Source organism: Dermochelys coriacea, chromosome 20 (genome assembly GCF_009764565.3).
Source record: "Dermochelys coriacea isolate rDerCor1 chromosome 20, rDerCor1.pri.v4, whole genome shotgun sequence".
NCBI classification, from domain to species: Eukaryota; Metazoa; Chordata; order Testudines; family Dermochelyidae; genus Dermochelys; species Dermochelys coriacea.
Genome location: NC_050087.2, coordinates 18217341 through 18242864, shown reverse-complemented (window position 1 = coordinate 18242864; position 25524 = coordinate 18217341). Strand labels below are relative to the sequence as shown.

Sequence of the window (25524 nt, the reverse complement as noted above, 5' to 3'; positions counted from 1 at the left end):
AAAAGATCTCACCAAACTAAGTGACTGAGCAACAAGATGGCAAATTAAATTTCATGTGGATAAATGTAAAGTAATGTACATTGGAAAAAATAACCCCAACTATGCATACAATATGATGGGGGCTAATTTAGCTACAACTAATCAGGAGAAGGATCTTGGAGTCATCGTGGATAGTTCTCTGAAGATGTCCACGCAGTGTGCAGCAGCAGTCAAAGAAACAAACAGGATGTTAGGAATCATTAAAAAAGGGATAGAGAATAAGACGGAGAATATCCTATTGCCCTTATATAAATCCATGGTACACCCACATCTTGAATACTGCATACAGATGTGGTCCCCTCATCTCAAAAAAGATATATTGGCATTAGAAAAGGGCAACTAAAATGATTCAGGGGTTGGAACGGGTCCCATATGAGGAGAGATTAAAGAGGCTAGGACTTTTCAGTTTGGATAAATCCCTCTATGTATGTATGATAGAGATCTATAAAATCATGAGTGGGGTGGAGAAAGTGAATAAGGAAAAAAAGTTATTTACTTGTTCCCATAATATAAGAACCAGGGGTCACCAAATGGAATTAATGGCTAGCAGGTTTAAAGTTCTTCTTCACTCAGCACACAGTCAACCTGTGGAACTCCTTGCCTGAGGAGGTTGTGAAGGTTAGGACTATAACAGGGTTTAAAAGAGAACTGGATATAAATTCATGGAGGTTAAGTCCATGAATGGCCATTAGCCAGGATGGGTAAGGAATGGTGTCCCCAGCCTCTGTTTGTCAGAGGGTGGAGCTGGATGGCAGGAGAGAGATCACTTGATCATTACCTGTTAGGTTCACTCCCTCTGGGGCACCTGGCATTGGTCACTGTCGGTAGACAGGACACTGGGCTGGATGGACCTTTGGTCTGACCCAGTTTGGCCATTCTTATGTTCTTAGGGGCATAGGGGGATGGACGGACGGCCAGAGGGAGGGTGTAGGGGGATGGACAGATGGACAAATGGGTGTAGGGGGACAGACAGGGCCATCGGGGGACCAAGGGGGGTGTCAGGGTGGCTAGGTTGGGCTGTACAAGGACTGACCTATTAGCTTAGCTCTGAGTGCTGCACACCCCACCCTGCCCTCTTCCACTTCCCTCCCTGCCCATCGCCCACAGAAACCTGCACCCCAGAGTGACTCCCCCTGCCAGCTGGGGATGGGAGTGGCAGTGCCTGGCAGGAGCTTTCCCATCCCAGCGCCCTCCTGCCCATGCTGGAGGAGGGTGCCTGGTGCCAGAGCAGCCAGGAGCCTCCATCGAGCAGGGCTCTGGGAACACCCGGCCCAGCTTTCCCTGAGCATCCTTATGCTGGAGTCAGAGCTGGTGCCTTGTGGAGGGGCTGGGCTTCCCGTAGGACTGGCCCGGGGAGCCCCATTTGCTGATGGGCTCCGCGCTAGGGTCAGGGACCAGCACTTGGCCAGGACTGGTCCTAGGGCAGCGGTTCTCAGAGTTTGGTCCTGGTGAACCTTTCACACAGCAAGCCCCTGAGTGCGACCCCCCTTGTACATGAAAAACACTTTTTTATATTTAACACCATCATAAATGCTGGAGGCGAAGCGGGGATTGGGGTGCAGGTTGATCGCTTGTGACCCCCCCATGTAATAACCTCATGACCCCCTGAGGGGTCCTGACCCCCAGCTTGAGAATCCCTGTCCTAGGAGCTCAGCCGGGGGCAGGCAATGTTGAGACAGTCCCCGTTCCATCCTTTGCAAGCAGTTGTCGGCTCCCAACAACCCAAATGGGAGCTGCCCCCTTGGGCGACCCAGCCGGCCCCTGTTCCACTTACTCCCAGGAGAGCCCTGGGATGGGCTGGGGCGAGGAGAGCCAGCATGACAGGACCCTGGTCACGGTCGGGTCTGGGCAGCGCCGGGCAGGGCGGGGGCCCTGGTCACGGTCGGGTCTGGGCAGCGCCGGGCAGGGCGGGGGCCCTGGTCACGGTCGGGTCTGGGCAGCGCCGGGCAGGGCGGGGACCCTGGTCACGGTCGGGTCTGGGCAGCGCCGGGCAGGGCGGGGGCCCTGGTCACGGTCGGGTCTGGGCAGCGCCGGGCAGGGCGGGGGCCCGGTGTCTCTTGGAGCCCAGGGCCCTGACCCCGAGGTGCCCAGCTCTAATCAGGCGCGTTCCGCCGGCTGGCGGCTGCAGGAACCGGAGAAACCCGGACTCCGGCGCCGGCCGGTTCTCGGGAACTCAGGGGCGGGCGCCCGGGCTCCTGCGCCGCGCCGCGCCGCGCCGCGCTCCCTCCTCCGCCCCGAGACCAAGCCCAGCGCCGCCAATCCCGAGCCCGGCGCGGCGCGTCCTCAGCCATGCGGCCCCGGCAGCTCGGGCCCCCGGCTCCCGGGCGCTGCCTGCCCCTGCTGCTGCTCCTGGCGCTCGCAGGTACGTCCCCGGATCGGGGCCCGGCGCGATGCCAGCGGGGAGGGGTTGCGAGCGCCGGGCAGGGTCGGGACCGGCCCACGTGCGGGGCTCCCCGCCACGGCCTCTTCCCCCGCGCGCCGTCCGTGCCTGGCCGGTGGGGGCCCCGAGAGGGAACCAGTCAGGCCGCCGGGGAGGATCGACGGGGGGGCTGCTTTGGCGTGTGGCTTGTTAAGAAAAGGCTTCTCCCGATAGGTTGTGTGGGAGGTGGTGGGCATTAGTGGTTAGAGGGGGCGGGATCTGGGAGCCAGGACTCCTGGGTTCTCTCCCCAGCTCGGGAAGGGAAGTGGGGTCTAGTAGTTGGGGGGGGCTCCTGGGTTGTAGCTCCGGGTCTGGGAGGCAGGTGGGGGTTAGTGATGGGGTCACTGGGAGTCAGGACTCTGAGCTACCCTAGAACTTCAGGCAAGTCCCTTCACTTCTCCATGCCTCAGTTTCCCTGCTGGTGAAATGGGAACAATAATGTTTGCAAAGTGCTTTGGGATCTTCGGGTGGAGGATGTTGGACACCCACAGCGCCGCTACTGTCAAGGGCTGAGCCCCTGCCCTGGGCATGGATTCTAAACGCCAGGAGACGCTGCCCTGACCCCGGTGTCCTCCGGCACCCAGGAGCCTCTGCCCCTTCCTCCGAGGCTCAGCACGACGGGCGCGTTTGCCATTTCAGGGTCTGCAGAACAACCCTTTAATGTGAGCATTCGACCGGAAGACTCTGTGGTGGAGCATGGCAGCTCCATCTGGTTAAACTGCAGCACCACGTGCCGGGATCCTGATGCCAGGGGCGGCCTGGAGACCTCGCTCACCAAAGCCCGAGAAAAACGAGGTCCCAGATGGGAGGCCAGAGAGCTGGTTAATATCTGGGAGTGGGTGTCAGCCCCTCAGTGCTATTTCTTCTGCTACGGAAAAGTAACTTGGGCATCTGCCCACATCACCACTTACTGTAAGTGACTCACGAAAGGAAGCTGCTGGAGGCTGGTAACAGGGGCTCTGTGGGGTTGACCGATTCCTGTGTGGGGAATCCCAGGTTGTTTCCTGAGGAGGCAGGAGATGAGCCATCAGATTAGAGACCCCCCCACCCCGGAGCAGATGGGATCATTGTGTAGTTTCATAGATTCATAGATACTAAGGTCAGAAGGGACCATCCCGATCATCTAGTCTGACCTCCTGCACAGCGCAGGCCACAGAATCTCACCCACCCACTCCCATGAAAAACCTCACCCATGTCTGAGCTATTGAAGTCCCCAAATCAAAGACTTCAAGGAGCAGAGAAGCCTCCCTCAAGTCAACCATGCCCCATACTACAGAGGAAGGCGAAAAACCTTCAGGGCCCCTCCAATCTGCCCTGGAGGAAAATTCCTTCCCGACCCCAAATATGGCAATCAGCTAAACCCTGAGCATATGGGCAAGATTCACCAGCCAGATACCCAGGAAAGAATTTTCTATAGTAACTCAGATCCCATCCATCTAATATCCCATCTCAGGGGATTTGGCCTATTTACCCTGAATATTTAAAGATCAATTACTTACCAAAATCCCATTATCCCATCATACCATCTCCTCCATAAACTTATCGAGTAGAATCTTAAAACCAGATAGATCTTTTGCCCCCACTGCTTCCCTTGGAAGGTTATTCCAAAACTTCACTCCTCTGATGGTTAAAAACCTTCGTCTGATTTCAAGTCTAAACTTCCTGGTGGCCAGTTTATACCCATTTGTTCTTGTGTCCACATTGGTGCTGAGCTTAAATAATTCCTCTCCCTCTCCTATATTTATCCCTCTGATATATTTATAGAGAGCAATCATATCTCCCCTCAACCTTCTTTTAGTTAGGCTAAACAAGCCCAGCTCCTTAAGTCTCCTTTCATAAGACAAGTTTTCCATTCCTCAGATCATCCTAGTAGCCCTTCTCTGTACCTGCTCCAGTTTGAATTCATCCTTTTTAAACATGGGAGACCAGAACTGCACACAGTATTCTAGGTGAGGTCTCACCAGTGCCTTGTATAACGGTACTAAAACCTCCTTATCCCTACTGGAAATGCCTCTCCTGATGCATCCCAAAACCGCATTAGCTTTTTTCACAGCCATATCACATTGGCAGCTCATAGTCATCCTATGATCAACCAATACTCCAAGGTCCTTCTCCTCTTCCGTTACTTCTAATTGATGCATCCCCAACTTATAACTAAAATTCTTGTTATTAATCCCTAAATGCATAACCTTACACTTCTCACTATTAAATTTCATCCTATTACTATTAGTCCAGTTTACAAGGTAATCCAGATCCTTCTGTATAATATCCCGATCCTTCTCCGAATTGGCAATACCTCCCAGCTTTGTATCATCTGCAAACTTTATTAGCACACTCCCACTTTTTGTGCCAAGGTCAGTAATAAAAAGATTAAATAAGATTGGTCCCAAAACCGATCCCTGAGGAACTCCACTGGTAACCTCCCTCCAACCTGACAGTTCGCCTTTCAGTAGGACCCGTTGTAGTCTCCTCTTTAACCAATTCCTTATCCACCTTTTGATGTTCATATTGATCCCCATCTTCTCCAATTTAACTAATAATTCCCCATGTGGCACGGTATCAAATGCCTTACTGAAATCTAGGTAAATTAGATCCACTGCATTTCCTTTATCTAAAAAATCTGTTACTTTTTCAAAAAAGGAGATTAGGTTGGTTTGGCACGATCTACCTTTTGTAAAACCATGTTGTATTTTGTCCCATTTACCATTGACTTCAATGTCCTTTAATGTCCTTAGTTCTGGGGAAAGAAGCTGGATCGGCTTCTCCAGAGAGTCCTGTCTCAGTTTAGCCTCATAGCAGCACAAACTTCCCCTGAGTCCACAAACACCATCCCTACCCAGGGGCTTGCCCTGCACTGATGGGACCCCCCACCAGGGTTGGTCTCAGAGGCTCATGCTGCTCTCAGCCTTTCTGTAGAGGTTGCCGATGAGATGCCTGCATTGTGCCTGGCATGAAGATGTTGTTTTGCGATGTGGGGACCCATTCTGTTGGGAACCCACACGGTCCCACCTTTCCCCTGCTACTGGAGTGACCTATGGGCCAGCACAAAGATCCTATGTCCATCAGCTGGCGTGGGGGTGTGATCAGGGCAGGGGGATGCAGCCAGCTGCAGGTGCTGTCTCTTGAACAGTGCGGACAATGCAGTGGGACAGGCTGCAGAATTCGGCCATGCCCTGGAGGATACCGGTGCAGCCACCATGTTGGATTCCTGTCCACTCGCAGCTCCCTGGTGAAAGGCTGCGTGTGTCTTTGTGTCACTCCAGGGGCACCGGAGCGGGTGGTGCTGGAGCAGCTCCCGGAGCTGGAGCTGGGCCGGGCCTATAACCTGACGTGCCGGGTTTTGAACGTGGCGCCCGTCAGGCACCTCACCGTGACCCTCCACCAGGGTGGACGGACCCTGCACACGGAGACCTTCCAGAACCACACCAGGGCCGTGGCCGACAACGTCACGGTGACCCATGAGATCATCCCTCAGCTACAGGACCACGGGCAGGAGGTCACCTGCCACTCAGCCCTGGACCTGAGACCACTCGGGCAGCTCTTCCAAAACTCCTCTCCTGCGGTGGAGCTCAGGGTTTTTGGTGAGTGCCGATTCACTAGCCCCCGGCCTCTCGGGCAGGCCCTTCCACGGGTGCAGAGCGGGTGCCCAGTGCCGATGCTCTGATCAGGAATGGGGCCCAAACCACAGGGAAACAAGAACCAGACCCTTGGCTTGCCTGCGTCTCGTCTGAGCCACCCGTTCACGCTCCGACAGCTGCCAGGTCTGCGGGAATTATAATCCTGTTAGCGGGAGTCTATTAATAATTCTGTGACGAATCCCCCAGCCGGCTCCCTGCCTTTGTCTCCAAGCTCCGGGCTCTGCTGAAGCTGCGGTGGCTGCTTGACTCGCCGCTTTTCTCCTGCTGCTGGGGCGAGTGATCTGTGAGCTCACCTGGGTGTTTTCAATCTGCTACAAACCCTCCTCTCAGGGGAGAGAGGAAATGCCAGTGCCAGCCCTTGGGCAGGACAAGGCCGTCACAGGAGGTGTCATTAACCACCCTCTGCCCTGCTCAGGGGTGCAGTGCTGACAAGAACGGCCACGCTGGGTCAGAGGAATGGTCCATCCAGCCCTGGGTCCTGTCTCTGACAGTGGACGGTGCCATGTGCTTCAGAGGGAATGAAGAGACCAGGCAATTATCAAGTATCCCTCCCCTGTCATCCAGTCCCAGCTTCTGGCAGCTGGAGATTTAGGGACAGCCAGAGCATGGAGTTGCATCCCCGCCCATCCTGGCTAACAGTCACTGTTGGACCCATCCCCCAGGAATTACCTAATTTTGTTTTGAATCCAGTTATTCTTTTGGCCTTCACAACATCCCCTGGCAGTGAGTTCCACAGATTGTCCATGTGCTGTGTGAAGTGGAACTTCCCTATGTTTGTTTTTAATCCTGCTGCCTAGTAATGTCATTGGGTGGCCCCCGACTCGTGTGTTATGTGACGGGCTGGGAGCTCTCGAGACAGCCAGCTTTAGAGAAGGGATCAGGTTTTCTCAATGGGACGATGCTGAAATTGGAAGCTCTCGGGCCTCGGTCTCGATCCCACTGCAGATCCAAGGGCAGATCCTCAGCTGTTCTGTGACTGTCAGGCCCCTGGGTGGCCTCCCAAAATCACTAGTGGTGTTTGAAAAGCTTGGCCTTAATGTGAAAGTGAGGCATTGGTGGCGGGGTGGGAGGGGGGCATCTGGGAGCCAGGACTCCTGGGTTCTATCCCTGGCTCTGGGAGGGCAGTGGGGTTAGAGTGGGGGGAGCTGGGAGCCAGGACTCCTGGGTTCTATCCCTGGCTCTGGGAGGGCAGTGGGGTTAGAGTGGGGGAAGCTGGGAGCCAGGACTCCTGGGTTCTCTCTAGGAGGTGAGTGGAGGTTAGAGGTTAAAGCAGGCCAGGAACTGGATATCGGGACTCCTGGGTTCAGTTCTCTGCTCTGCAACTTGCTGACTGTGTGACCTGGGGGAGGTCATTTCCCCTCTCTGCACCTCCCATTTCTGGGCCCACCTCCAGGTGCAGGGGCGAGGTGAGAATGTCAGAAGGTTTGCAAAACATGGTGAGGCCCTTGTCATTGTGTCCAGATTCGGAACTGGAGCCTGGGAGGAAGTGAGAAGCTCTCCCAACAGATATTGGCTGCATTACTACTGGGTGTATTACGGTAGTGCCTGGAGACCCCGACCATAATCGGGGCCCCCACGGGAGTGGGCGCGGTCCAGACCTTCACCAAGATCGGGTCCCCCACGGGGGCAGGTGCTGCCCAGACCTGGAGAACCCTTACCCCAAGGATTTCACAGTCTAACTAGACAGAAGGTGGCAGGGGAAACAGAGACAGAGAAAAGGGAAGGATTTGCCCAAGGCCAGTGGCCAAGCTGGGAATAGAACCCAGGTGTCCTGAGTCCCAGGCTGCTGGTCTGTCTACTCGGCTACATGCCTCTGAATGTTTCCCTGATTCCCCGCGATGTTTTTTCTCTCCCGCTGCAGCTCTCCCAGAGGAGCCCCAGCTCCAAATCTCCCACTATATAGAGGTGGGCACCAAGGTGACCGCCCGCTGTGGCGTGGCCGGGGTCTTCCCTGCTGGAGAGGCCCGGTTCATGCTGTCCTTTGGGGGACAGAACCTGAACTTCACCATCACCACATTGAATGACACGGCCACAGCCCAGGGCGAGGTTCGGTCCCTGTCTGCAGGCGAGCGCCAGCTGACCTGCACCGTGTCTGTGGGGCCCGTGTCCAGATCCGCATGGCAGAGCGTTCTCATTTACAGTGAGTCTCTGGATTATTCCCCCGGGGTGTGGGCAGTGCTGGGGCTGATCCTGCAAAGAGCTGCGTGCTGGGCGGCCCTGGCCCTCCTCTGTCCCCTCTCTGCAGACGAGCCGTGACATCTGCCTCGTGTCCAGTTCCAAGGAAGGACCAGAGCTGAGCTGCACCAAGCCAGGGCTCTGTTCTGGAGAGGGAAGCAGTCGCTCTCCTTGCCCGCCATGCGTGGGACTTTTCCCTGCGCGTGTTCCCTGGTTAATAATAATTGCATTGATTGCTAATTGATTCCGATGAATGAGCTGAGGGTAGCAGGGCTCTAGTCCCAGAACCAGCAGGCTCCATCTCTTGTAGGGACCCGCGCGATACCCGGCATGCACACTCACACCGAGGGCAAAGCCAAGCCTTGGTGATTTTTATTAGAACCACTGATAATGCCCGGAAAGCTCCAACCCACACAACCAGCTGGGGATCGCCCAGCCCTGGCGGTAATACTGCCCCCCTTCCTGGAGGACCTGGTGGCGAGAGACGAAGGCCCAGCCCCACCTCTGGCAAGCTGAATGAGTCCAAAGGGCCAGGTTCCCAGCTCCCCTGCTAGACCCTACTCTCTCTCCTGGCGTTGGCGAGAGAACCCAGGAGTCTGGGTTTCCAGCCCCTGCTCACACCACACCAGCCTGGCACTATAACCCAGGGCTCCCCAGACTAGTGGAAATGGGGTTTCTTTGCAGCGGTGACATCAGTCACATGTTAAAAATCACCCTGATTATTTCACAGCAGCTCTGCCTCGGTCCCCTGCAGGTTTCCCTCAGCCTGTCCTGGAGATCGACCAGCCACGGGCCCTTGTGAACAGGAACGTGAGCCTCACATGCTGTTCCCCTGCCTCCCAGCCCCCCGGCACTACGCTGCAGCTCAGAGACTCCGAGCAAACCCTGGCATCCGGGCACCAGCCCTGCCTGCAGCTCACATTGACGACCCGCAAGGGAGACAACGGGAGGCAGTTCACGTGCAAAGGGAACCTCGCCCTGGGCAGCCATTCCTTTGTAAAGAACATGTCCGCCCAGCTCATCATCCTCTGTGAGTCGGGAGCGGTGCCGGTTTGCGCACAGACCCCCACCTCTTCTTCACCACGGGGGCTGGAGTGCCCGTGTTCCTGCCCCTGCACGTTCCGTGGTTACTGACACCAGGGCAAAGCCTGAGCGGGTGGCATCTTACGCCCTCCTGCTGGGGCCCCTGGGACGGTAACACTGGAGCATCTCAAAACCTTCAGTGGCTTTATCCTCATGCAGACCTCTGAGGCAAGGCCGTGCCATTATCCCCATGGGGTAGGTGGGGAAACTGAGCCACGGGAAGCCTGGTAGAGGAGGGAGTTGGGTCCCTAACCATTGTGCCATCCAGCTGCCTGGTTGTCTGCCCATCTCTGCTCTGTCTGACTGGCAGCCTCAGCAGCAGAACCCACATTGCTGTCGCACCACCTGGGCTTCCTTACAAACCCTCGTTAACAGAAATTAATAGGAACACAGAGAGAGATGCTGCCAGACAAACCCATTTGCACTCCCCATCGGCCAGTGGGGAGGGAGAGGCTGCACAAGTGTCTGATGATACAGAATGGAATTGAGAGCGAGCCGAAGGAGGGGAGTCTATTGGTTGGAATAAGAAAAGGAGTACTTGTGGCACCTTAGAGACTAAGAAATTTATTAGAGCATAAGCTTTTGTGAGCTACAGCTCACTTCATCGGATGCATTTTGGTTGGAATGTGTGTGTGGGGTGGGGTGGGGCTGGGAGTCAGGACTCCTGGGTTCTATGCCTAGTTCTAGGAGAGGATTGGGGTCTGGTGTGTTAGAGGAAGGAGGCTGGGAGCCAGGATTCCTAGCCTATGTTCCCAGCTCTGCTACAGACACACTGCTGGCCTTGAGCATGTCTCTTCCCCTTTCTGTGCCTCAGTTTCCCTGTGTTGACTGCAATCATTGAGCAGGCTTGTGCTTGGCACCTCATGCAGAAAACCCCTGGCTGAAAGGTGGGAGCTGTGGCATGAGGACTCGCAGCTGGGTTATTATTAGCCACAACCCAGTAGCCTTGCAGTGTGCGAGGTCTTTGTCTCTGCAAAGCACTTAAGGACGTGCCTAAAGCTTTAGCATGTGAGCAGGTCCCATGGCCCAGGGCAGGTGCCGAGATGGGTGGACGCTGACATCTGTCCCTGTTTGGCACGGCACTTGAGCCCGTGCTTCACTTTCTCAACACACGCCGGCGGGACTGACGTGCTCAATGCAGCACATGCTCCGGGGCTGAGCTGTGTGGGGGCTGCAGTCCCAGTCCCGGAGCTCCCACCAAGAGACCTCTCGCCCCTCCACCCACCCACTGCCCTGCTGCTGGGGCCCTCGGGGCACAAACAGTCCAGTGACCCAGGTCATTGATCCTCCTGCCACCCCGGGAGAGAGCAGAGCGTGATGGGCAACGACTCGAGTTCTGTCTCTGCACTTTTGGATGAGCCCGAAATGGATGAGTCTGGTGCCCGAGTCCCCAGACGTGGCTTGAGGGGACGCTGCAAACCCTGGTCTGCAGGGCCGGTGGGAGCCCAGCCCGAGCTGTGGTGTGCGAATGGGACATGGGGCCTTTCCCTTGCAGGGGACGCCGGCCCCGTGTCGAGAGAGGAGTGGACAGATCAGAGCGTTCAGACGGAGCAAAGGTGTCATGTTCATGAATCCTTCCCATGCCAGCCTTACTCTTCTCTCCCTTCCAGACAAGCCTACGCTGGACGAGTCCGGCTGCCCAAGTCACCAGACGTGGCTCGAGGGGACCCAGCAGCACCTGGCCTGTGAAGCTGACGGAAACCCGAAGCCGGAGGTTTCCTGCAGCAAGGACAGCCAGGTGTACGATGCTGGCAGCGTGCAGAACGTCGCGAGAGGCCACGCGGGGGTCTATCGCTGCAGTGCCACCAATGCGCACGGGATGGCCGGCAGGAACGTGACAATCCATGTCGAATGTAAGGGCAGGGATCGCAGCCTATGGGGGCCCCGGGGAGCTGATGGCCCCACACAGCTGGGCTCCCCAATGTCGGGTGCTCGCGGCTTCCAGTGCCTGGCTGGAAGTAACGCAGCCCCAGCAAACGCAAGATGGGTCAGATGAAGGGGGAGTGTGTGATTGCCAAGATTCCCCTTTGCTTGGGGGACTGGCTGGCTTGGGGTATGGGGGAGTGGAGGATCCCCTGGAGGGGAAAGGCCCCAACCCACCCCAGGACATGGCTCAGGACAGGGAATGGGACACGGGGCCTTTCCCCCCACAGGGGACCTATCTCCGATCTGGCCCCAGGTGGAGGGGGACTGAGTGGGGTATTCTGATGGAGAGGCGGAGTTCTCCTCCTCTATCGTCCCCAGACTGATAGCGACTGAAGAGTTTCCCCCTCTGACAGTTTCTCCCTGGGCCCTGCATGAGATGAGTTTGCCCCCCACACACACTCCCAGGCAGTATCCTTGTCAGTGGGGCCAAGTTCTGAATGGGCCCCCGAGTCCCAGCCCCTCCTCTGGAGCGGGGCAGGGCCAAAGCACGTGGCAGGGGAACCAGCCCTGCTCTCGTGCCGTAGCTTCCCCTTTAAAAACGGGTCCTGGTTCCGTCTCTTCCAGATGGGCCTGAAATGGACGATGCCGGCTGTGCCAGGACCCAGACCTGGGTGGAGGAGACGGAGCAAACCTTGGCCTGCCTGGCGTGGGGGAACCCGGCCCCGGCGGTGGAGTGCACAAAGGACGCGGCACCCTACGATATGGGGGTGCAGCGTTGGGTGGCGAGAGAGCATGCTGGGACTTATAGATTCATAGATTCATAGATACTAAGGTCAGAAGGGACCACTCTGATCATCTAGTCCGACCTCCTGCACAGCGCAGGCCACAGAATGTCACCCACCACTCCTATGAAAAACCTCACCCATGTCTGAGCTATTGAAGTCCTCAAATCATGGTTCAAAACTTCAAGGAGCAGAGAAGCCTCCCTCCAGTCAACCATGCCCCATGCTACAGAGGAAGGCAAAAAAACCTCCAGGGCCTCTCCAATCTGCCCTGGAGGAAAACTCCCTCCCGACCCCAAACATGGCAATCAGCCAAACCCTGAGCACATGGGCAAGATTCACCAGCCAGATACCCAGGAAAGAGTTTTCTATAGTAAATCAGATCCCATCCATCTAATATCCCATCTCAGGGGATTTGGCCTATTTACCCTGAATATTTAAAGATCAATTACTTACCAAAATCCCATTATCCCATCATACCATCTCCTCCATAAACTTATCGAGTAGAATCTTAAAACCAGATAGATCTTTTGCCCCCACTGCTTCCCTTGGAAGGTTATTCCAAAACTTCACTCCTCTGATGGTTAAAAACCTTCGTCTGATTTCAAGTCTAAACTTCCTGGTGGCCAGTTTATACCCATTTGTTCTTGTGTCCACATTGGTGCTGAGCTGAAATAATTCCTCTCCCTCTCCTATATTTACCCCTCTGATATATTTATAGAGAGCAATCATATCTCCCCTCAACCTTCTTTTAGTTAGGCTAAACAAGCCAAGCTCCTTAAGTCTCCTTTCATAAGACAAGTTTTCCATTCCTCGGATCATCCTAGTAGCCCTTCTCTGTACCTGCTCCAGTTTGAATTCATCCTTTTTAAACATGGGAGACCAGAACTGCACACAGTATTCTAGGTGAGGTCTCACCAGTGCCTTGTATAACGGTACTAAAACCTCCTTATCCCTACTGGAAATGCCTCTCCTGATGCATCCCAAAACCGCATTAGCTTTTTTCACAGCCATATCACATTGGCAGCTCATAGTCATCCTATGATCAACCAATACTCCAAGGTCCTTCTCCTCTTCCGTTACTTCTAATTGATGCATCCCCAACTTATAACTAAAATTCTTGTTATTAATCCCTAAATGCATAACCTTACACTTCTCACTATTAAATTTCATCCTATTACTATTACTCCAGTTTACAAGGTCATCCAGATCCTCCTGTATAATATCCCGATCCTTCTCCGAATTGGCAATACCTCCCAGCTTTGTATCATCTGCAAACTTTATTAGCACACTCCCACTCTTTGTGCCAAGGTCAGTAACAAAAAGATTAAATAAGATTGGTCCCAAAACCGATCCCTGAGGAACTCCACTGGTAACCTCCCTCCAACCTGACAGTTCGCCTTTCAGTAGGACCCGTTGCAGTCTCCCCTTTAACCAATTCCTTATCCACCTTCCGATGTTCATATTGATCCCCATCTTCTCCAATTTAACTAATAATTCCCCATGTGGCACGGTATCAAATGCCTTACTGAAATCTAGGTAAATTAGATCCACTGCATTTCCTTTATCTAAAAAATCTGTTACCTTTTCAAAAAAGGAGATTAGGTTGGTTTGGCACGATCTACCTTTTGTAAAACCATGTTGTATTTTGTCCCATTTACCATTGACTTCAATGTCCTTAACTAATTTCTCCTTCAAAATTTTTTCCAGGACCTTGCATACTACAGATGTCAAACTAACTGGCCTGTAGTTACCCGGATCACTTTTTTTTCCTTTCTTAAAAATAGGAACTATATTAGCAATTCTCCAATCATTCGGTACTATTCCTGAGTTTACAGATTCATTAAAAATTCTTGCTAATGGGCTTGCAATTTCAGGTGCCAATTCCTTTAATATTCTTGGATGAAGATTATCTGGGCCCCCCGATTTAGTCCCATTAAGCTGTTTCAGTTTCGCTTCTACCTCTGATATGGTAATATCTACCTCTATATCCTCCTTCCCATTTGTCATGCTACCATTATCCCCAAGATCCTCTTTAGCCTTATTAAAGACTGAGGCAAAGTATTTGTTTAGATATTGGGCCATGCCTAGATTATCTTTAACCTCCGCTCCATCCTCAGTGTTAAGCGGCCCCACTTCTTCCTTCTTAGTTTTCTTCTTATTTATATGGCTATAGAACCTTTTACTATTGGTTTTAATTCCCTTTGCAAGGTCCAACTCTACTCGACTTTTAGCCTCTCTGACTTTATCCCTACATCTTCTGACCTCAATTAGGTAGCTTTCCTTGCTCATCCCTCCCATCTTCCACTCCCTGTATGCTTTCTGCTTCTTCATAATCACCTCTCTAAGATGCTTGCTCATCCAGCTTGGTCTACAACTCCTTCCTATGAATTTTTTCCCCTTTCTTGGGATACAGGCTTCCGATAGCTTCTGCAGTTTTGATTTAAAGTAATCCCAGGCCTCAACTACCTTTAGATCCATAAATTCTTCAGTCCAATCCACTTCCCTAACTAATTTCCTTAATTTTTGAAAGTCAGCCCTTTTGAAATCAAAAACCCTAGTTGCAGATTTATTTTTGTTAATCCTTCCATTTAGTTTGAACTGAATTAGCTCATGATCACTTGAGCCAAGATTGTCCCCTACAACCATTTCTTCTATGAGGTCCTCGCTACTCACCAAAATTAAATCTAAAATGGCATCCCCTCTAGTCGGTTCAGCAACTACTTGATGAAGGAATCCATCAGCTATCGCATCTAGGAAAATCTGAGCCCTATTATTATTACTAGCACTGGTCCTCCAGTCTATATCTGGGAAGTTAAAGACTTACCACTGCACTGCCACCAATGCCCATGGCTCAGCCCGCCGGGAGGTGACCATCCGGGTGGAATGTAAGTCAGCAAAGACTGGATCCCTGCAGAGCCCGGGAGGGCCCCAGCTATGCACGAGTTCGTCACTTGCCCTAGACCCCCCTGCCCTTGCCGTGGGTGGAGCAGTCGGCTGAGTTAAATGGACGCCCTGCAGCTGGTCTCACATTGGTTGGTTGGTTGGAAGCTCCTGATAAGATCAGGGCCCTGTTGTGCTGGGAGCTGCCCAGACCCAGACCGAGATCTGATGGGGATCAGGAGGGAACTGTCCCTGGGGAAGGTTAACCGTTCGCTGCCTCCTCAGGGTGTCTTGCACTTCCCTTGAAGCAGCTGGGGCTGGGCCCTGTTGCAGACAGGATACCGGGTTAGATGGGCCCCTGGGATGAGCCAGTCTGGCAGCGCCTCTGTTGGGTGGAGCTGAGAACCAGACTCCTGTCGTCCTCCAGGCCCATGCTAAGAAGGGAGAAGTACAAGGGCGCAAAATGCATGAGGAAAGAGACGGTGACCTTTGACCCAGCACCCGACTAGGGGCCCTGAGCAGCAGCTGAAGTAGCCAGCCGGGAGGACGTATAAACACCGCACGTCCGTGGCAAATACCTCGTCAGCAGCGGAGGCTAATTAGGCAGCTAAGGAATGTCTGGGAATGTGCTGAAAACCCAGCTCAGCTGGAGTCAGAAAAAGGGACTGATTGAGCTGGGGGAGAGGTGGATACGCTGGAGGGGAGAGATGGGGTCCAGAGGGACCCAGGGAAATTAGGGGATTGGGCCAAAAGAAATCGGATGAGGTTCAACAAGGACAAGTGCAGAGTCCTGCACTTAGGACGGAAGAACCCCATGCACCGCTAGAGACTAGGGACCGAATGGCTCGGCAGCAGTTCTGCAGAAAAGGACCCAGGGCTTACAGTGGACGAGAAGCTGGATATGAGTCAACAGTGTGCCCTTGTTGCCAAGAAGGCCAATGGCATTTTGGGCTGTATAAGTAGGGGCATTGCCAGTAGATCAAGGGACGTGATCGTTCCTCTCTATTCGGCACTGGTCAGGCCTCATCTGGAGTACTGTGTCCAGTTTGGGCCCCCCCGGCTACAGAAGGGATGTGAACAACGAAAATGATTAGGGGACTGGAACACGTGACTTATGAGGAGAGGCTGAGGGAACTGGGATTGTTTAGTCTGTGGAAGAGAAGAATGAGGGGGGATTTGATAGCTGCTTTCAACTACCTGAAAGGGGGTTCCAAAGAGGATGGATCTAGACTGTTCTCAGTGGTAGCAGATGACAGAACAAGAAGCAATGGTCTCAAGTTGCAGTGGGGGAGGTTTAGGTTGGATATTAGGAAAAACTTTTTCACTAGGAGGGTAGTGAAGCACTGGAATGCGTTACCTAGGGAGGTGGTGGAATCTCCTTCCTTTGAGGTTTTTAAGGTCAGGCGCGACAAAGCCCTGGCTGGGATGATTTAGTTGGGGATTGGCCCTGCCATGAGCAGGGGGTTGGACTAGATACCTCCTGAGGGTCCCTTCCAACCCTGATATTCTATGATTCTATGACTAGGGACCGGCGCTGCAGATGCCCTCAGGAAGTAGGGGTCTGAGTGTGAGATGCTGTAAATGGGCAAGCACGGAAACCGGCTGGTCACACTTTTCGTAGGCTGTCAGGGTCGGTTCTTGCACACTCGTAACATCTGTGCCTTTCTGCTGTGCACCACGCTCCTAATTAATTTGTCAATCCCAGTCCAGCTTGGGGCTCGGAGGTTTCTCTCCATGACTCCAGACACCGACCCTGTACTGGTGCCGGTCTCTAACCTGCGGCCCATCTGCCTTCCAGATAAGCCATCAATGGACGAGCTCAGCTGCCCGAGTGCCTGGACCTGGGTCAAGGGGATGTCGCAGACATTCTCCTGTGACGCCGATGGCATCCCAGCCCCAGAGGTTGTGTGCACAAAGGACGGGGTCTCGTACCACCTGGGCCAGGGGCTGGGCCTCGCAGACCCCATGGGCACCTACCAGTGCAACGCCACGAATCCTCATGGCTCGGCTACGAAGACGGTCACCATCACCCTTGAATGTGAGTTTACAGCCTGGCAGGTAGAACAGCCCTCGCGGGCCAGGCTGGTGCCTGCATCATCCCCCATCCCTGGGCCAGTTCCACCGCTGCCCCCCAACCTCCACCCAGGGCTGTTGGCACCCTCCCTGGCTGGTCTCTGGGTTACTGTACCGGGGCCCTGCCCACGGGCTCCGGGGCGGTTTGCGAGGAGTTTCTCTTTCCACTTTCCCAGCACATACACAACAGTGCAGCCCGTGCACGCAGTGAGTTCGAGCTCTGCCCCAGCCCTCCCAGCAGCCATGTACAATTGTCCACTTGCCTCATCCAGCAGGTGCTTGTGTCACGGACTCCCAGGACTGGGAGGAACCCCTTCGGTGTGACTGCCCTTCTCGGGGGCCACCTCTCTCGGGGTTAAGCCACAGGCCTCTCTGCCTCCTGGAACCGCACCTCTCGGAGCCTTAGCCAGCCTGTCTCTGCTGTGGGCCCCCTCAGGGAGTCCCCTCGCTCTGGACCCCCCGGGGCCTCCATCCCCAGAGCGAATAATACCCCCACCCCCCTGATCTCTAGACGGGAGCAACTTTCAGCCAGTGTAACACAGGCAGGTTTATTGAGCGTCTGAACCCAGCACAGGAAACTCTCCGGGCCTCAGGCCTGGCCCCCCTCAGCCCAGCACATCCCAGTCTCCCCTACATCCAGGGGGGCTCTGTCTGCTCCCTCTCTCCAGCCCAGAGCCCCCCTGCTTCCCAGCTGGGCATCTGATGTAACCAGCTCCAAGCCCCCCCCCGTCCATTGTCTTCTCTCCAGGTAAACAGGCCCCCTCTCCCCTCTTCTGTCCTCTGGCCCCTCTGGCTGGGACCAGCTGGTCAGGTCCCCGGGGTCCTCTCCGCAGCCCATTGTCCCCCCACTGGCCAGACCCGGCTGGGACTCCCAAGCTGAGCCTCCCGGTCACCTGTCACTGGAGTCTCCATTCTCCAGGCCAGTCGCTGGCCCTGTGTCCCCATAAACCCTCTCTCCCACCACCTCGTAGAACCAGTAACCCCCAGGGATACTGAGTCCCACCCCCTCTGCCTGCAAACCATTGAAAACAACGAGAAACCCCCCCGCTCCCTCACAGCTCGTCTGCCGCCCTGAGAGTGGAGGGGCCCGGGGCCCCTCTGTTACAACAGCCGTTGTGTCGGGGAGCTCGGCTGTGAGGGCGCGGCGCTGCCCCCAGCGACAGTGTCTCTTTCGGCTGCAGCGTGGCCACTCCCCGGTTACCCTGCCCCTGCCTGGACTAGGAACCTGGCGGTCGGAAAGGTGGCCCAGCAGGAGCGCTCGGCTGGGGTTCACCTAACAGAAGACGGATCCATGGGTTGGGGGAGCCGCAGGGCTGCTTTGTGGTACTGAATAGTGGGCCCTTATTCTCTACCTTCCAGATAAGCCCACCATGGACGAGTCCAGCTGCCCCAGTGCCCAGGCGTGGCTGGAGGGGACTCTGCACACCCTGGCCTGTGAGGCAGACGGGATCCCCGTCCCCCACGTCCCATGCGCCAAGGAGGGAGCAGCTGACGAGTTTGGCGGTGAGCGGAATGTGAGCCGGAATGACTCTGGCACCTACTGGTGCACGGCCATCAACCGCCACGGGTCAGCGAGGAGGGCGGTCACCGTGCGGGTGGAATGTGAGTCCCGATTGTGCGCCAGCATGGCACAAGACTGCCTGGGCCTGGCTCACCCTACGTGTGACCCTCAGGCTGCGCGGTCAGCATAGGGGGTGGGAATGGTTCCCTGAGAATCCCCCTCCTGGACACGTGCTGAACTGCTCCCAACCCCCGGCATATGGCATTGGGGCAGGTTTCTGGCCTGTGCTCCGCAGGAGGTCAGACTAGGTGATCCCGTCTGGCCTTGGAATCTGTGAATCTGGTGCGTGGCTGGAGCACACGGCCGTATGGTATCTGCTGCTCCCCAGGGGCCACAGGGTGCAGAGTGTAAGTTAGAGCAGCCCCGAGGCTGCTCTGATTCACCCTGTGGGCTGGGCGAGAGCCCTGCATGACCCCAGAAGACAGGCAGCACAAATGGCTCCTGTTGTTATTGCTACACTATTACGGCAGAGTCTACTGGCCCCAGCCATGGAGCAGGACCTCTGTGTGCGGGGAGCTGTACGTTATTTGTTAGGTGAATTACGGCAGTGCCCTGGGCCCCATGGCGCTAGGGGCTGCACAGACACAGAATGGAGTAAGAGCCCCTGCCCCAGCGAGTTCACAGTCTCAGCCAGTCCCTGCCAGAAGCTGGGAACGGAGCAGCTGGGACTCCGGCCCAGCGCGTGTAAAATGCAGCTGATCTGATTTTGCGCTGGTCCAAGCACAGCAGGGGGGAAGCTGACCCTGAACATTCCTAAACGAGCCCAGCCTCCGCACCCTGCCCCGTGTTACTAATTGCACCGGAAATTACTGACCGCGAAAGAAAGTTCAGAGTCTCATGTACTTGCCACTGCTGGCTCTGTTTACTGGCTCCCTAGTCTGCTCCCCATCTGATTCCCCTGTGCCGGGCCTGGCTTGCAAACACTAACCGGGGGGTCCCCCAGGTGTCGGGCCACTAAGTGTCTGGCTGCAAAATGCTGAGCTCCTCGCTGCCTGGGGCAAGGCAGGAGGGCGAGCGCCACCGGGATGCTCCCAAGACGGCGCGATTGTGTCCGATTCCCCTCCCGCTTGCCCGGCGTCCGTCACACCAGCTCCGCCCGATACGCTTCACAAAGAGAGAGCTAAAACCAATCGCAGCCAGAGGGAGAACCCAACGGGCCGGGGAGACGCAAGCTGGGGTCTGGGGTGGAGGAGCTGGGGGGGACGCTGGGTTATCAGTCGCCGCGCCAGCGCTGTACAAATGGCCAGAGGGCCCCGGAGCTGGTGTCTGAAGTCTGCTCCCCACTGCAGCTCTCGGAGCTCCAGCCGGAGCTGCAGTGTATACACAGCCATTTCTGGGGCTGCAGCGCAAGCCCGTCCCTGGCCGCGTAGACGTTCCCTGGGCCCCGGCACTGGGCACTGCACGCGGCCAGAGACAATTTCACCTGCCAGCCAGTGGGGCTTGTTCTGCCTCCCTCAGCGAGGTGACGGGACCCGTCCCCGGGATTTCCGCCCCAGACGGCACCTGGCAGCTGGGACTGGCTCCCCTCGCAGGGTTCTGTCTGAGCAGCGAAGCACGTAATACTCCTTGCTGCCGGTCAGGCGTTTCCTCCCCCCTCGAACCCATGCGGCTCTCACCTGCGCTGGCACCGCTCTTCCCACTTCCCTCACCAAGCCAGAACCGGCCACAGTGTTCCCGGCTCGGTCTCGCCGGGGTAAAATCGCCTCCCTGCGCCTGTTTGCACAGCCGAGGTGCCATCAGCCCCGACCATCACAGCATCACACTGGGCGCTCCTGGCCAGCTGCTCAGCCAGTGTTAGCCCCATTTTATGACTGGGGAAATTGAGGCCCAGACAAATGGGGTGATGGGCCCAAGGTCACGCGGGGCGTCTGTGGCAGAGCCAGGGTTTGACCCCCAGGGGTCTGCCCTGCTGCTGAACACAGGGAGACTTTACCAGAGCTCAGAGGAGAAAGCTCCTGCTCACAGATTGAGAAATGGCAGTGAAGGGGGGGTCCAGGGCTGGCTGAGCAAAAGGAGCCGAGAGAGAGGTAGGATGGCACAGTGGTTAGTGCACTAACCTGGGACTCGGGAGACCTCAGTGCCATCCTTGCACAGCCTAGGGCATCTCTCGGTGCCCCGCTGTAGAATGGGGGGGTGCTGCTCCTCCACAGCATGGGGCAGTATATGGGCGAGCGGGGGCCACAGAGGGACCTGGGGCCACATGGCTGCTCAGTATGTGACCTTTCTCTCTCCAGACAGGCCCGTCATCTTGCTCCTGGCCGTCGGCCCTTCCGCCACCGTCCCACGCGGCGCCAACTTCAACATCAGCTGCCGTGCTGAGGGCTCCCCGGCGCCCGCCTACCACTGGACCGTGCCCCCTGCCCCCAACGTCCACTGCTCAGCCGATAACAGCACCGTGAGCGTGGCCGGCGCTGACAGGCAGAACCGCGGCATGTACATCTGCAGAGTCTCCAATGCCCATGGGCAGCACCTGGGCCGGGTCCAAATCCAGGTGACAGGTACGGACCGGAGGGCGAGGACGCCAGGGAAGGGCAAAGTGGGGGGGGCAGGGGGAGGGACAGACCCCCTCTGGGGTTCCTCAGCGTTCTGCAGTAGCCCTGGGGGGCCGAGTTCCCTGCCGCGCAGTGGGCGAGGAGGCAGGACGTGAGCCCAGCCTGATTCAGTGGCACCATGCGCCTGGGGCAAGTCTGCTGGCTTCGTAACAGAAGCTGCCTGGCGGCGGGGGGGCTGGGGCTCTGTGCTGGGACCCAGCCGACCTGCCATCTATTCCCAGATCCACTACTGGCCTGCTGAGTGACCCCGGGCAAGCTGCAGCCCCACTCTGTGCCTCGATTTCCCTTCCCCACCTCTGCCCTGCTGTGTGACCTTGGGCATGTCCCTTCCCCCTTGATGCCTCTGTCTAGCCTGGAAGCTCTTTGGGGCAGGGACTGTCTTTCCTCCTGGAGCCTAAGCTACGTGTCCCTCCCCCCCCCGCTAGATAACAGATTCATTGTTGCCGCCCTGATCGCGGGGGTGGCCGTGCTGCTGCTGGGTGGGACGGCCGGGCTCGTCTATTACCTCAAATCCACCGCCTGCAAGAAGGGTGAGTACAACGTGCAGGACGCCGAGAGCTCCTCCAAAGCCACCTGCCTCGGCCGCGATGGTGCCGTCTACGGGATACAGCTCACCCAGACCTGAGCCAGCCGGCGGACGGAGCCACGAGCGCAGGGGCTGGAGGGGAACCCGACGGTGCGTCCCTGCGGCCGGGGCGCTGGCCAGGCTGGCTGGTTTGTTTGTTTATTGTTGCATCCGTCCTCGGACCACTTCAGAAGCTCCTGCCAAATTGTGTTCTCTGGCCAGCCCTGGCCTGTCTCCATACAGCCACTTCCACGTGCAGCTCCTGTCCCTGGGCTTCCTGGCTCGGATCTGCTCCTGCCTTTTTCCCTTCCCCAGCTCCGCCCTGTCGCCCTGGTGGAACTTCCGGTTTGTCTCCGATCCAGAAAGCTGGTGTCTTGCCTTAAATATCAATTCTCTGGCTTTGGGAAATGGGCTGACCCATTATGAGCTGGCCCCGACCAGGCAATGATTGCACTGAAGCACGTGGGCTCGGGGGTGTTGCCTAACCCAGTGCCTGGCTGGACAGCGCATGCAGGGGAGAATGGGTACGTGGCCCACTTGGATCTGAACGTCTAGGTCCCAGATTCCCACCCGGGGGAGGCAGGAGCCACGAAACACAATCGGGCCTGCGGGGAAACGAATGTGCTGGGTCTCCGTCCCCCAGCTAGCAGGAACGGGCCAGTCTGTCCTCAGATATAAGAATGGCCAGACTCGGTCAGAGCAATGGTCCATCCAGCCCAGTGTCCTGTCTGCTGACAGTGGCCAGTGCCAGGGGCCCCCAGAGGGAATGAACAGAACAGGGAATCGCCCAGTGATCCATCCCCTGTCGCCCATCCCCAGCTTCTGGCAAACAGAGGCTAGGGACACCATCCCTGCCCATCCTGGCTAATAGTCATTGATGGACCTGTCCTCCAGGAACTTCTCTAGCTCTTTTTGGAACAGACAGAACAGCTGGGGACCGGCATGGTTCGTGTGTCTTGCTAGGAACTGCTCTGAGACCCAGCAAACTCGTTTCATCACAGGCCACTAAGTTTATTGTCTGAGCACCCCGTTACCCCTGTCAGTCAGCGTTTGGGTGCGGCTCACCAGGCTGCTCCTGCTCCGGGGTAACTACAGCCACGGACTGTTAAACTTCCCTTCCTGTTGTCATGGAGTCCCCGGGCGATGCTCTGGAAATGAAGCCAGGCAGGACTCTGGGGAAGCCTCCTCTCTGGGCGCAGCCTGTCTGCAGGACACACAGCTCACCCGGCTCCCCCCTTCCTGGGTCTGACCTCGGAGCATTCACCATCCTCTGCCCCTCCGTGCGCTTCCCACAGCGAGTCCGCCCAGGCGGGGTCCTGGGGGGCCAGAGGGTCCTGCCCCCCAACTCCGCAGTCAGACGTGACTCTCAGCCAGCCAGTAAAACAGAAGGTTTATTAGACGACAGGAACATGGTCTAACACAGAGCTTGTAGGTGCAGAGAACAGGACCCCTCAGCTGGGTCCATTTTGGGGGGCAGTGAGCCAGACAACGCCATCTGCACTTCACTCCTCGTCCCCAGCCAGCCCCATACTGACTCCCCCTCCAGCCCCCCCTCCTCTTGGCTTTGTCCCTTTCCCGGGCCAGGAGGTCACCTGATTCCTTTGTTCTCCAACCCTTTAGCTCTCACCTTGCAGGGGGGAAGGGCCCAGGCCATCAGCTGCCAGGAAACAGGGTGTCGGCCATTCTCGGTGTCCAGACCCCTGCCCACACCTGCCCTCTAGGGCTCTGCAACAATCATATCCCCTTATCCCACCACCTAGATATTTAAGAACTGCATAGGGGAAACTGAGGCACCCCCACACTATTCAGAGGAAACATTAAGAACAGTCCCGCTTCATCACACCTGTCTCAGAGACAGCCAGGAGACCCCCCGCCCTCCTGACATCTGCCCCCAGCTCGTAGAGGTTAGTGAATTCTAGCACTTGGTTGGCTTGCTGTTTATGGGCCCTCAGATGGTGGAAATCAGCCATAGCTTCACTGGAGCCAACGAGACTAGAGCCCCAGCTAGTGTAAATCAGCATCGCTCCATTGACCCAAGCGCTGACTCCAGCATGAGTCGAGTTTGCATGGTGGCGCTGTCACTCAGGCCAATGTCCTGGGCCAGTCGAGCTGTCCTTTAGAGGCAAAGTAATACCCCAGCGTGTTTTGTATGATTGTTGTGGGGCAGAATTAAAACAGCAATACCCCACCCCTCCGGCCACCCATATCTCCCACTTCCAAGGGCAGAATGCCAAAGGAAACATGTAATGGCCAGAAAAAAAGCCTCCATCTGCAGGCTTTGCGCAAGATTGTACCAGAACAGCCGCTGTGGATGTCTGTCTTGTTGTGCTTCTCTCCAGGCAGTGTTAATTACCAGCACAGACTTTGTTCTCTAGCAACTGACAAATTTAGCACATCGGTGACAGCCCCATGGCTGAGCTGCTGAGAAAAACAGCTCCTCCTCAGTACACGCCTGGCAGAAAATACGCGAAGCAGGTGGGAAAAGCAGCTTGTAGGGTAGCGGGCTGCAGGATGCCACGCTGCCAGCCTTGGGGGCTGTGGGACTTAATGTTGCTGCATGCTCAGCAAAGACGTGTGGTGGTCTAGCCAATCAGCTGGGTACTGCAACCTGACAAGCACGGGCCAGACCTACCGCTGGCGCCAATCAGTATCACGAATGGGTTATGGTGGGATCCCGAGTCATGGCCCAAGGCCCTATTGTGCAAGGCGCTGTACGCTATTTATTAGGTGTAGTGTGATACCGCCACTCCTGTGCCAGGACACCTTGCACTAAGTGCTGTACAGACACGGACCTGCCACGTTAAATCTTGGAACCACGCCGCTTTACACCAGCGGACAATCTGGCCCGTAATCGTAACCAGCCTCTCAGCCCTTCAAATGCTTGTGATTGTCTTTCACTTTCATGGCAGGTTTTATAAGTTTTTCAAGATACCTGGGGCTTGTTTTTCACCCTGTTACATGAGCAGAATGTTTGAGTTTATTTTTTGGACTGTCCAGAGCAGCTCAGATAGGGGGGTCCATCCAGCCTGTCCTGGCTCAGCCACCCAGGGCGTGGGATTCCCAGGAGGGGCTAGCGATGGGCTATTCTGCTACCGGCGAATTCTCTCCCTGCCTGCCCTGGGTTCGAGGAACCCCAGCTTCCCTGCTGAGGACGTTTCCGCTAGAGCATTCAGTGGGGCCGGCTCCCCGCCAAGCCTGGCGTTAGAGTTGCAGACAGCCAGGCTGGTCTTGTCACCATCTGGGCTCCTAGGCTAAGGATCCTACCAGCGTGGTGCTGACCTGAGCTGGAGCTAACCCACCGTGTTCACCAGGGAACCGCTTCCGGGGACATTTCCAGCAGCAGGTGGCCGGAGATGCAGCAGCAGATCTGCCTCTGGTTCAAACCCACGTTGCACCTGCCAAGCATGTGAAGCAGCGAGGGGAAGGCGAATGCAGGGAGCTTGAAGCCACCTTTGCACTCCCTGTTTTCCACCACCCTGCCCCTTGGTGTAAGTGATGCTCTGCTTCCCATGCCCACCTGGCACGCTGAGAATTGCTGTAGGGCCCATGCTGCTACGGCCATATGCTCCATCTGTCCCCGCCACCAGGGGCAGGCATGGGGTCGAGCCCTTTTGCCATCTCTGCACCTGCCGGGCCCCCTGCCCCACAGGTGATTGCTAAAGGGCTGCTTCCACCCACCGTAAGGCCCCTTTGTGTGGTGGCCTGAGCATCACAGAGAATCAGGCTGTGTGTCGTCTGAGTTTCCCCTCCCACAGGTGGCCCTTTGCAGAGGGTTTACACAGGCCTAAAGATCCCTGTTCAAACGCAAGCGACAACTGGAATGTAAATAATGAAGGGGCTCATTTGGGGTGAGTTTCAGTAATGAAAATGGGCCCTTCTCTGAGTGCA

General features: G+C 56.2%; 1 protein-coding gene across 1 annotated transcript in view; it reads left to right on the top strand.

Annotated features, from left to right (window-relative positions):
• Window positions 1-24514, top strand: part of LOC119845838 (intercellular adhesion molecule 5-like) — a 46783-nt gene extending 22269 nt beyond the window's left edge. The window contains exons 7-17 of the mRNA XM_043506975.1: window positions 5722-6107; window positions 7639-7726; window positions 7958-8236; window positions 9002-9301; window positions 10965-11207; window positions 11845-12019; window positions 14823-14890; window positions 16684-16923; window positions 18318-18560; window positions 20754-21017; window positions 21497-24514. Of these exons, the coding sequence (XP_043362910.1) occupies window positions 5722-6107; window positions 7639-7726; window positions 7958-8236; window positions 9002-9301; window positions 10965-11207; window positions 11845-12019; window positions 14823-14890; window positions 16684-16923; window positions 18318-18560; window positions 20754-21017; window positions 21497-21696 (2486 nt within the window). The 3' untranslated portion in view covers window positions 21697-24514. The remainder of the gene's footprint in view (window positions 1-5721; window positions 6108-7638; window positions 7727-7957; window positions 8237-9001; window positions 9302-10964; window positions 11208-11844; window positions 12020-14822; window positions 14891-16683; window positions 16924-18317; window positions 18561-20753; window positions 21018-21496) is intronic.
• Window positions 24515-25524: the final 1010 nt, after the last annotated feature.